The sequence below is a fragment of the Ovis canadensis genome, chromosome 12, assembly GCF_042477335.2.
Source record: "Ovis canadensis isolate MfBH-ARS-UI-01 breed Bighorn chromosome 12, ARS-UI_OviCan_v2, whole genome shotgun sequence".
Taxonomy (NCBI): domain Eukaryota; kingdom Metazoa; phylum Chordata; class Mammalia; order Artiodactyla; family Bovidae; genus Ovis; species Ovis canadensis.
The window spans coordinates 71,246,245-71,258,453 of NC_091256.1; the positions used below are offsets into that span (position 1 = coordinate 71,246,245).

The 12,209-nt window shown below is 41.5% G+C and overlaps 1 protein-coding gene across 6 annotated transcripts in view; it reads left to right on the forward strand.

The window, feature by feature from the left end:
* The window catches only part of FAM20B (FAM20B glycosaminoglycan xylosylkinase), a 44,625-nt gene extending 33,721 nt beyond the window's left edge, over positions 1–10,904 (forward strand). For all 6 annotated transcript variants that reach the window (XM_069546174.1, XM_069546179.1, XM_069546177.1 and 3 more), the window contains 4 exons: positions 2,174–2,345; positions 2,563–2,754; positions 4,453–4,512; positions 7,041–10,904. In XM_069546174.1, coding sequence (XP_069402275.1) covers positions 2,174–2,345; positions 2,563–2,754; positions 4,453–4,512; positions 7,041–7,272 — 656 coding nt within the window. In that variant the 3' untranslated portion in view covers positions 7,273–10,904. The remainder of the gene's footprint in view (positions 1–2,173; positions 2,346–2,562; positions 2,755–4,452; positions 4,513–7,040) is intronic.
* The last annotated feature ends 1,305 nt before the right edge of the window (positions 10,905–12,209 follow it).

Consider the following 12,209-nt stretch of genomic DNA (forward strand, 5'->3'; position numbering starts at 1 on the left):
TTTCATAGAGGTGGAGAGCAAAAAAAAATTACCTACCTTAAGTTTTTATTTTGAAATAATTTTATGGTTTACATAAAAGTTGCAGAAAATGATCTGGAGTCTGCCCCCAGATTCAATTGTTAATACTTCTGAATCGGTTGAGAACAGGTTACAGACATGAATATCCATTACTGCCTTATGCTCTCTTAAGACTTGAGTGAGTATATCACAACTTCCAGGGCACTCTTATACACAACGTCATTCAACCATCAAAATCAAGAGATTAACATTGATCCAATATTGCTGATCACATAGACCCTATTAGCATTTTGCCATGTGTCTGTGTAATGGCCTGTGTACATCCAGGATTTAATCTAGGATATTGTATTCAGTTGCATTCACTTATTATGTCTTTTTAGCCTCCATCAGGCTGAAACAGTTTCTCACTCTTCTTGTTTTTCAAGACCTTGCTGGTTTTGAAGAGTGCAGGCTGGTTACTTTCTGGAACATCTCTGATGTTCATGTTTCATTATGATTTAAAGACTTTAGTGAAAATGCCAACAAAGTGCTGTTGCTCACTTCTCAGTGCATAGTATCAGGAGGCACATGATGTTGGTCCCATTACTTGTGATGTTAACTCATCACTTGGTTAAGGTGGTGAGTGTCTGCAAGGTTTCTCCAGTGTTTTATGCTTACTAATAAGTAACTACTGAGTACTTTGTAGGGAGAAACTCAAACCTGTATAAACATTATATCGTCACCAGACTTTTGCCCTGCAGTTTTAGCATTCATTGATAATTCTTGCCCACATCAGTTACTGCTGTGACATTTGTCACATGGTGATTTGCTGATTCTTCTAGACTTACTGGTTGCCATTCTGTAGACCTCCCCTCACCCTGCCCCACTTTTGTTTATTTATTTATTTATAAAACTATGAGCATACAGGCTCTTAATTTACTCAGTAACAATGTTGTTATTATTTATTTTGATACTCAAACTGTCGCAGAGGGGGAATCCCTACAAACTGTCTCCTGTCATTTGGAATGTTCTCATCATTCTCTGAGTGCTTCCTTATGGCTGGCATAGCAATATGACCCAGACTCATCTTGTACTTTCTCTGCTCCTGCCCTCGGGTCATCTGTTTCTCCAGGGAACCCTGGTTATTTTTAATACAGCGCTGCTACTGCTGCTGCTAAGTCGCTTCAGTCGTGTCCGACTCTGTGCAGCCCCATAGACGGCAGCCCACCAGGCTCCCCTGTCCCTGGGATTCTCCAGGCAAGAACACTGGAGTGGGTTGCCATGTCCTCCTCCGATGCATGAAAGTGAAAGTGAAGTCGCTCAGTCATGTCCGACTCCTAGCGACCCCATGGACTGCAGCCTATCAGGCTCCTCCACCCATGGGATTTTCCAGACAAGAGTGCTGGAGTGGGTCGCCTTTGCCTTCTCCGAATACAGCAGTAAAACAATATTTAGAAACTAATAGATGAGTGCTAGGTGTATTCATTACTACCTGAGTGTCGCTGTTTCTAGATTTTCTAGAGGGGCAGAGGTAGAAAACGTATGTGGTATATATCCTTGTGTGTGTGTATATATATGCGTAGATATACACACACACGGTCGTATTTTGTCTTCTTCTATATCTCTGTGTATTAAACCATCTATTCAAACTAGTATCCTCAGTTATAATTCAACAGCGAAGGATTTACTCTGGCCTTCTCCCTTTGTATGTGTTAAACTCCTTTATCTATCTATCAGAAAACTGGTTCCCATTATCCTCAGTCTGTTAACTCATTTGCTCAAGACCCCACTCCCCAACCAGTATGTAAACAAAGTCTTGGGCCATTATGCCCTCTCTGCCTCCCCATGGCATTCTGGCCAAAATGTCAGTCCTGTCAAAGGAGAAGAGGCCATTACTTAAAGTGAGTTCAGAAAGATACTTGTGACAGTAGTTGACTTCTGGAAGGGGATTGGGTAGACAGGGCAGAGAGGGAGAAGGAGAGTTACCTTTTCATGTATGTCCTTTTGAATTTTTTTTTACACCGTGTGCTTTTATTTCCTATACAGAAAATAAAGATTTTTAAAATCAATTCAGGATCTTTGTTTTCACATAGAGCTGCTCTCTTCTGCATTGTTTGGGGAGAATTTGGAGTCATCCTTTTTCTCTAAAAGTATTTGGTTCCATTCTCTCCTTTAGGAAATAATACTTGTTTCTATGGGAAGTGTTACTACTGCCGAGAAACAGAGCCAGCCTGTGCTGACGGAGACACGATGGAGGGGTCTGTCACGCTTTGGCTTCCAGATGTGTGGCCTCTACAGAAACACCGACACCCATGGGGCAGGACTTACCGAGAGGGCAAATTGGCCAGGTAAATGCTCCTGTGAGCCATTACTTTATTATCTCCCGTACCTAGTCAGGTGCTGACCCTGTGTAGGAGCCAGGGGTTCTGTCCACAAATAAAAAGGACTATGGAAACCTGCTCGGGGGAAACCTGCTAGTCTAGGACTTTCTCTTCTCTGTGTTTTAAACAACGCTACATGCAGTGCTGACAATCAGTAAACACCCCCCATGCTGCTTGCCTCCAGGTGGGAGTATGATGAGAGCTACTGCGATGCTGTGAAGAAAACATCTCCTTATGACTCCGGCCCGCGCCTCTTGGACATCATTGATACAGCTGTCTTTGATTACCTGATTGGCAATGCTGACCGCCATCACTATGAGAGTTTCCAAGACGATGAAGGCGCTAGTATGCTCATCCTTCTCGATAATGCGAAAAGGTAGGACCAGCAGGACTCTCCCTCTCCATTCGGGGTCTTGTATATACAAGAAGGATGCTGTCTAGGATGTCCTGGGAGAACTCTAGAACAGACTCGATAGAGGGCGTCCTTCCTGTTTGTACTCAGGGTCTTTGCCATGGGCACCCATCCTTCCACCTTGTTCAGAGCTTATACTCCTTTCACCCTCAGGGATCTAAGAGTTTAATAAAAATGGAAAAGTCATTTTTTCCAAGGAGTCAAAGATTCTCATTCTCTTTACAGACAACTGGAAACCAAAGTCTTGTATTTATTGCTACTTATATCATTCTTTCTTGACTAGTTTCTTGACTAGTTTAGAATCTTGAGAAATACATAGTTAACAGAACATGAAATTTAGTTACTGTTAAATATATAGTATCCAAAGGTTCATGCAGTTTAAAAAATTAACTTACTTGATAGGGTGTTTTTGCTATTTTTATAGCAGCCTAGGCCCAGATTTTTTCTATTATGAGTAGGAGAGCAGTTGCTTAGTGATTATAAAGACAAGTCACTATCTTGAATAAGGCAATTTTATTAATTTTGCATAAATCAAATGTCCTTATTTAGATCTGAGCTATTTGAAGAGCACATTGTATTTTCAACTTGCACTCTGCATTCCCCGTGGTACCCAGTTAAGTGCCATACTTTTAGTTACACTGAGTAAATGTTTGCTAGATAGAATACTTCCTTGGAGCCAGAACTGTCTAGACTCTAGGTCGCTAACTGTTAACGTCGGTTGCTGAGAATAAGCTGAGCCATGGATCCTCAGCAGAGAATGCTTGGGCAGCATTTGCTAAGCAGGCCACCACCTCACACTGGGCACCAGGCCCCTCATATTCCATGGAAGGTGGTGACAGTTACAGAGTGCGAGGCCAGCAGGAAGTGGCCAGTGCCGTGTGTTTCATTTTCATTTACACTGTATTTTCAGTTCCTGAATATCCTTACTTGTAAAAGTGATCATGTGTGCTATGGAAATACACATGGAAATAATTGCCTTTGCCATTTTTTATTCAAGGGCCTGCACTGTGCTGAGGGCTACCAGACCCTCCAGCTATTAAGGTGAGCTGCTAGGAAAAGAGTGGAAGGTTGACAGTTATTCCAGAATCAGTTCTTTTCTTACTCTTGAATTACTGCTTAAGGCATTTTTATATATGCTTCCAATCACCATTTTCTCAGCCTCTGTGAGCAGTTTTTTCTTTGTTGTAGGGAATAGGATAATCTAAGTCTTTTCTTATTGGTAATTTTGGAGTAGAACAAGTATAACTTCTTTTTACAGGAAATGGCTTTCTCCTTGTTTGTGAGAACCTAATATGAATAGCCTTTATTTCTCTGTGCACCCGTAAAACTTTCTCAGGTTTGGGGGTCTTCAGATTCTCCTCCATCTGTGGACTTCACACTTTGTCACAATGGTTACGCTTCAGCACCTTGCAGTCCCGGCAGGAGCAAGGACCCTTGTAAAGGAGTATATCTGTTTTTCGACGCTGCAGTGCAGGCTGTTAGGAATCCTGGGTCTAATTGGTCATAAACCCTGTTTATTTCTAATTTAAGTGATTTGAGCTGTGGGGGCATAAAATTATCTAGGATCACGTTGGGGTTTCTTATAGCATTTGTTCTTACCTTGATGCTGAAAAGGGAACTGGTGCTTTCATCTAATTTGCCAAGTTTTCATTTAATTTTCAGCTTTGGGAACCCATCACTGGATGAGAGAAGCATTCTCGCCCCTCTCTATCAGTGTTGCATGTAAGTTACTTCATCAAATGCATTTGCCTGCAGTGCTTTGCGTACTTTTCTAACCCAGAACCCCCTGGAGATCCTGGTATGTAGCGGATCAGGGAAGTATTTCTACAGCAAGGCTTAGACAGCATTTTGTGTTTTATATGAATGGAAATTGTCAGTTTATTTAATAATGTATATCAGTTTGTTTCAATATCAGAATACAGGCCCTGCTCCCCTGCAGAATCCAGTGCAGGCCATGCCCCAGTTGCTCTGCCGTGTGTACCTTCCTCTCACCGCCACAACCCACCTGTGGTTTGCTTATCTTAGTCAGAAGTTGTGTAAACCAAAAATAGCTATCTCCCTAGGTATTTGTGTGTCGTCGCTCGGTCGTGTCCGACTCTGTGACCCCACGGACTGTAGCCTATGAGGCTCTTCCATCCATGGGATTCTCCAGGCAAGAGTACTGGAGTAGGCTGTCATTTCCTTCTCCAGGGGATCTTCCCGACCCAAGGATTGAACTCGGGTCTTGCAGGCAGACGCTTTACCCTTTAAGCCACCAGGGAAGCCCTCCCTAGGTATTTAGTAATTGATTTTCTGAAAGTCTGTGTTAGAGAAGAAAGAAATTAAAAAATAAATCAAGAAAATGAGTTAAAGATTGAGCTCTAAGGAGCTCCTTTTCAGATCATCATTGCCAGTATGACTTTAAAGCGTGAGCACTAAGAATCAGCTCAGACCCAGCTTGCTTGGATACTACTGGTCAACTCCCAGAGAGACACTGATCGCGTAAGACTGCCCCTTCTGGCAGCTGGTCTGTTTTACTTTTCTTTTCTTTCTCTTTTTCTTAAATAACAACAGGATTCTGCAGAAAGTGTTACCTAGGCTACCCTAAATTATGTTCATTAATACTAGGAAGCAGTGATAACATCCAGTCAGAACCTGCATCTGTGAAGGAAGATTATCTTTGTGTTAATTAGTACTGTCAGTCTGGTGCAGTCAGAACATAGAAGAGACATGGTGTGTTCAACAGGAAAGTTTAATATAAAGGAGGGTTAAACCCTCTGATATACAAGTAGAGCTGAGGGAGAGTAACCAATTTGGAAGAGACCCCCACCCCCACCCCCACCCCTGGGTTTGGTCCTCAGTGGAGAAGGTGTAGTTCAGCCCACTTGATAGCAAAGAAGTGCACTAGTTTGCAAATGCTGGGCGTGCAGGAAGCAACCCTCCAGAGTGCGGGCAAGGAACAGGCAATCCACAGGTCGTGTCCTGTACAGAGAGAGCCATGACTCAGTAGGGAACCCTCCAGGCTACAGGCAAGACTTATTTGTGGGCCTGTGGAGGGAATAAGGGTACCAGCATGAGTGGGTGGCCTTGGGGCTCTGGTTTCCATGTCAAGAGGGCCTTAGGAAAGTTACTACCAAGCCAGGCCGAAGTTGCGGTGTCACGGAGGACCTGCCTGCTCTGGGAATGCAGCCAGGGAAGAGCTTCATTTGGTGACCTTCCCTGAACACTCCTGCCCTGTACAGCAGCCAGAAGCATCTCCCTCAGCATCCTGTACTGAGAAAGCCCAAGAGAAGAGATGATTAGAGGACCTCTGTCCACGAGAGCAGGGCATACATGAAAAGTGGATTTGGAGCTTTCTGAAAGGAAGTCAAGTGATACTTTGGTCATGCAGGAGAAATTCTGATGCTCTAGGCACTCATATTTTTCAGAATTGGAAAACCACACTGCCTCTGTGCTTGTCCATCCCTTCCATGCTTTAGCCAAAGATCCTTACTTTCTTACTGTTCAGATGGCTGCAGAACAGGCTGCCGGCCACATGCAGAGTCAGGCCTTAACGCATACCTAGTAGTTCCCGCATTACCTACAGGGGGCTTCGTACTTTTCTTCTAAAATAAACAGAAGATCCTCTTGAGGCAAAAAAATTAAGAAAAATAGATACCCTTAAAATAAACTTTTTCTATTGGTAAGATTAATGCTAGAATTTTTAATTCAGAAACAAAAAGAAGGAAATTTAAATTACTTGCTAAAATGTAAGGATACCTTCTGTTAACACTCTAGTGACTTCATTCTAACTGTATGTGTATGTTTGTGTGTGTGCTTATACACACATTTTCTTTCCCCACAGATTTGAAGTAAAACAGTTTTTCCTTCCAACTTTCCCCCGATTCAATATTATATGGGCATTTCCTCATGCCACTGAATTTTCATAACTACTTTAAATGGCTGCATGGTTTTTCATTGAATGGATGAACCATAGTTTATTCAACTATTCTCAGTTGTCAGACATTCAGATTCACATTTTTCCTGTTAAAAAGAGCACTGCAGTGAACCTGTGTAAATATTGTGTGTATCTCTTGTTAGTTACCAAGAAGGAAATATCAAAATGTGATAATGTCACTCATAATGTAGAGCTGCTTCTAAAACAGAAATGGCTTTTCTAGTTGAGATATTTTAGATAATTATTTCTTTACATTTGTCTGCCAAGCAGGCTTCAGTCTCCATTTGACAGTGAGAGGCTTTATGTAACCTGTTATAAAACTTATTTCTCCCAGCATTCGTGTTTCCACCTGGAACAGACTGAACTCCTTGAAGAATGGTGTGCTGAAGTCTGCCTTAAAATCCGCCATGGCCCACGACCCCATCTCCCCAGTGCTCTCTGATCCTCACCTGGACGCTGTGGACCAGCGGCTCCTGAGTATCCTGGCCACCGTCAAGCAGTGCACTGACCAGTTTGGGATGGACACTGTGTTGGTGGAAGACAGGATGCCTCTCTCGCACTTGTAATTCTCCACAAAATAAGTGAAACTGCTTTTTATAAAGATAGAGAAACAGCACAATCAATTCCAGATGGTATGAGATGGATTGGAAATGGCCAGCAGCGCATTCTGGTAATAGAGGATAGGGTGGCCTTGGATTTCTTTGGTGTTTGCTGTAGTAGAAGCTAAAGCAAAGACTTACAAGCTTCAGACCATGGAACCGTACCTGCTGAACCACCTTCAGACTTCCTCGGCATTTGCCCATCCTAGCAGTGGGCAGCACAGTTGGTCAGTCTTAATTTCTCATGCCAAAGGATGCAGAGAGGTGTGATATTCAACTGGGTTAATGCTGGGGTTGGTTCTGGAGTGTGTATTTGGAGTTCATCCTTATGGTCCTTTTTCCACACTTGCGATCTTCCAAAAACACTTTACAGTCTCTTGAGTCCTTTTTTCCAGGATTAGTCAAATTGGGGATTTTACTGCTTGCTGGGGAGCGGCAGCAAGGAACCCGGCATTCTGTTGAGCCAAAGTAGTATGCTCTGTTGGAGGGACTATGCTTTTAAGGTAGAATTAGAAGGAAGGACAAAAGCAGGAAGGATGTTTGGGCTTTTAAGTAAGAAGGTGGTAGTGCTTTTGATGATTCTTAAAGGAGGAAAGAAGAGAGAGAGACCTGCTTGGTAGAACCAGAATCAAGGAGGTGATTGAATTAGTGAAAAACAGGTTCCGCTGTATTTAAGTTCTTAACATATATAAAAGCAAGCATGACTTGTACCTAAGTAAGAGTTGCATTCTCATGGTTATGTCCAAATTAACCCAAAAAAATTGTCTGTAGAGAACCTACTGTTACAACCCAAGTACAATTCTGTTATGGAGGTTTACTTTCTTTTTTGCCCCAAACAGGCAAATCCTTTGCAGATTAACAAAGCAAACTGACAGCGCCTTGCGTAAGAGTTAGGTTGCCTGCGATCCCTGCCATTCTGATTTCCAAAATGAATTTTCACTTTTGTCTTCAAGGTACTTAGTTGTTAAAGCTGTTCCCGAGAGACTGGCGATCCTATTTGTGCCTTTCTTGGAGAAAAGCCAGCTCACTCCTACAGCTAACAGTTCACATCCTGCTGGTGGCTGGACCTGTCTAGTGATTTGGGCCACGCAGAAGGCTAGAAACACAGATTTTAAGCCTTCTGAGCCTTAAAATTAAGGTGGTTACCAGGAAGAGCCTTAAGATTTTGATTTATGTCATACCCTGTCTTGTTCTGAATCCCTGAGGCAGTGTTCTTCTGTCTTCTATTAGCACTTTCAAATATCAGGTTGCTAAAACAGGCTTAGTTGTGTGTTCTGGCAAAGTGATTTTGACATGTAACCAGTTGCATTAAAATACAGGGCGAGGAGAGCTGGCCTGGTGGGTCCACTTGTGCGTCCTCAGAGCTAGAAGCTTCTCTCCTGCATTTTGTCTGGGGACTCTTCGGGTTTTGACTTCTGTGAAGCAAAGACTAATATTTAATTAAAGTGTGGTTGAACAAATTTACTGCCAGCCACTGGAGACCAATTTTAGGTAACCACCCTTTCAAAAATGGTTTAGAATTTGTGCTCTAATTTTCTCAAATTGAAAGTCCACTGAGTACCCAGTAACTACTTTAAAGCAACGTGAAATTAGGATACTTTTGTACTTAGTTTGTACATTTGGAGATGTACACAGAATAGGCTTATTTTTTAAAAGCTTTTGGATTTAAGACATAGCAGACATATCAAAACGCTGAGCTAATGTTAACAGGAAGAGGCACTGATTTCAGTTTTAAAGTCATGTACTGTGTGCATCCAGGGAAGTACACATTTGAGCTTGAGAATACCTTGGATGGTGCTCACCTCAAAGCATCAGGGAGCCAGTAAGAAGGTAGTCAGTGCTGCTTTGCTTGATAAATGTTAGTTGAACTAATTCTTTCAAACACATGATATTGTTCTTTGGTATGCCCCAGTGGAATGAGTAAGAACTGTTCTCAAACTCGGGAACTTTATTCGTAATGCTGAAGGCAGAAGATTCTGTTGAGGGAAAATGCAGGAGGGAAGGCTGCTTTGAAAACGTCTCATTCTTTTTTCCAAACACTGCTTCATTCTCCTTCCCTATTTTAATATCTTAAAAGGTGTTCAGATGTATAGTGGTTAAAGTTAGAATTGTGCTAAGAGAGTGGTGTGAACTGATGCTTAGAATATAAATTTATGTTCTAAGTCAATACTGGATTAAGCTGAGAAAAGTGTGTTTAGGTAAATCTCGGAGAAAACCAACTATAAGCTCTTAGTTCTAAAATTCATAAACACTATATTCTGATTAAAAAAATAGGTAGATATTGTTTTTTAAAGTTTTGTAACTGTCCTTTTTATGGTTTATCTTTTGGAATTGAGGGTTGTTATAATCAGGTCATTGGAAGGGTTTTTGGTTAGTCTTTAAGTTGGGTATGCCTAGTTAACATCTAAAGATAAACATGGATACATTTCAATCTTCTAAAACTAAGAAAATCAGAACTGAGTAGCATTTCTGCACTCCTTCTCCTTTTTAAATATATTTATTCCAGAGTTTGCGGGAATATGGGTATAGAGGTTTCATCCTAAAATTGTTCTTTAATATGAAGGTGTATTATTAGTTTGGGGTAAATAATTTTCTGTGCAAAACAAATTAATAGACAGGATCTGACTTGCTCAGAGTATTGCTTAATAATATATTAATAAGGCATTTCTCTGTATTTGCTCTCAGGATTAATATGTCAAATGTAATAAGGAAAGGGAGAATTCAGGCACATCCATTGTATACTGTTTGGGGCAAAATGAATCCTCTACATGGCAAAATTTCAGTGTCACCTGAAAGCCACATGTTCTTCCAAAGAAATCCATCTTTTCTTTCTTTCTTTTTTTTTTTTAAAAAAAGAGGCTTTTGGCCTTCCCCTCCTATCCAGCATGTCCCTTCACCCTCTCTTCTCCACGGCTTCCATATTCTCATTTGACCAGTCCATGACCACACCTCAAATGATGGTAAACAGCAGCTGTCATTTTGTGAGCTTGGGCTTCAGGAAACATGAGTCAAGGTATATGTATGTATATAGTCATATATGTATTCTAACAAGAAAATATTTATTTTCACACAGGGAAACACTGACTTATGTTGCTGAAGAACCTGAAGCTAGTAAAAGGTTCTCAGTCTCTGAGCGTGAACCTAAGTGACATAAAGACCAACCATTCAGGAAACACCTACTGTGCTAGCCAGGGCCGGTGTCCAAGGCAGATAGACCCGCCTCGTAAGACTGCTGTACATCAGGGGTGGGCCAGTTTTCCTCCCTTCCACTCCTCAAGTCTGGGTTGAAAAGGTGGGGGCTGGATACTATACTGCCACAGGTTTTTAAGGAACTAAGGTGTTACTCAAAAATACAAAATGTTTAGGGGGGGAATCTGGGAATAATTTACCGGGAAGTAATTTATTTGCTTAAGAGAGAGGTGTTAAGAACCACGATCCTCGGTTCTGATCTGCCAAGGATTTCCTCTCAGAGCTCTTGCACAAATAGAGGTTGTGCTTGGTAAGACATCAAACAAGACAGATATGCACCTAAATTTCTAATGTGTTCTATGGGTTTCAATTCTGAAAAAAAAGACAATGAATAAAGATTTTAATAAGTACCAACGTATCATTTCCTCTTATTATCCCCTCACCCCACCTGCTGGTTCAGGGTATTTCTATTGTTTTCAATTCAGATTTCCATTTTTGTTAGGGGACAGAAGATTACATCTGCATCTGCATAAACTTCCACAGGGGTTGTTTCACAGAATCAACGACAGATAAGACCTTTACACGTCTCATTACACTTCTTCTCTTTACACATCTCAGTCTTCAGAAGTTGCCTGTTAGGTTGTGACAGAACCAAGATTTTCAGTAGGATAACTCTTAGGTGCTTTTTATTTAATACTTAATTAACTCCATTCTTGCAGCTTCTGCAAAGAATTTTGAATCCCGAAGGACTTGTCAGCACATTACCATAGAGGCCTGGAAGTCAAGACCAGGTGCTGATAAGTGATTTTTGGGACACCAGACTTCTAAATTTTGCAATGGAAATGCGACATCATAAACCTCAACCAGACAACTGAGTCGAGCTCTCAAGATTTTGACTTGATTTGTAGCATTTTTGTTTGTGCCAGTTTTAGTCACTTGTGCTTGAATACAAAAGGGAGGCTGAAGCCTAGAACATGTTCCTTACTGACTCACCTCATACGATCCTTTTCTAGGTGAGATTTCAGACTTAGTTTTCTTCTCAAGCATTCCAGAAAGACCACTGTGGAAGCCTAAAGGCAGCTGGGAGTAGCGAAGGAGTGATTCTATTAATATGGGCTTATTTTTACCCAGTATATTTCTTATAAAAATGATTTTTAGCAGCTCTCATTTTATAAAATAGAGACAAGTATGGTCATAACCACTGATTTAGCATGGGTGAGTTTTGTAAGATAAACTGCTTTGTAAGTCCCAGGAATTAAGAGAATAAAGTTAACAGTTGTAAAGATTGTTTTCAAGGCAAATACTGCTGTTGATGGCCTGCAGCAGGTGGGGAGGTTGTCTATTGCAAAGCTAGGTTCCATCCAGATGACCTCACTAAAGGTGCTCTGTGCCCTTTTGCTCTTTGAAAGTGTTTGCTAAAATGCATATTCTGATTGAGTAGGTTTGGGCCTGAGCTTGCATTTCTAACAAGCTTCAGGGCAGTACCAAAGCCAATGGTTCTTGGGGCTATTCTAGAGTAGGATTGAGTTTGCTTGCTAAGGAAACACAGCTGCCTGTAGTTTTCACAAGAGCCACTAGATGTCTCCGTCATCCATGAGATCTTGCTCCTAGCTTTACAACCAGGAGTCTCCAAGCCCTGAGAATGAAATGGCAAATTTACTGAAAATAGAGGCTTACCCATGAACTGGTGTTTGGATTCATTGTTTCTACCTGAG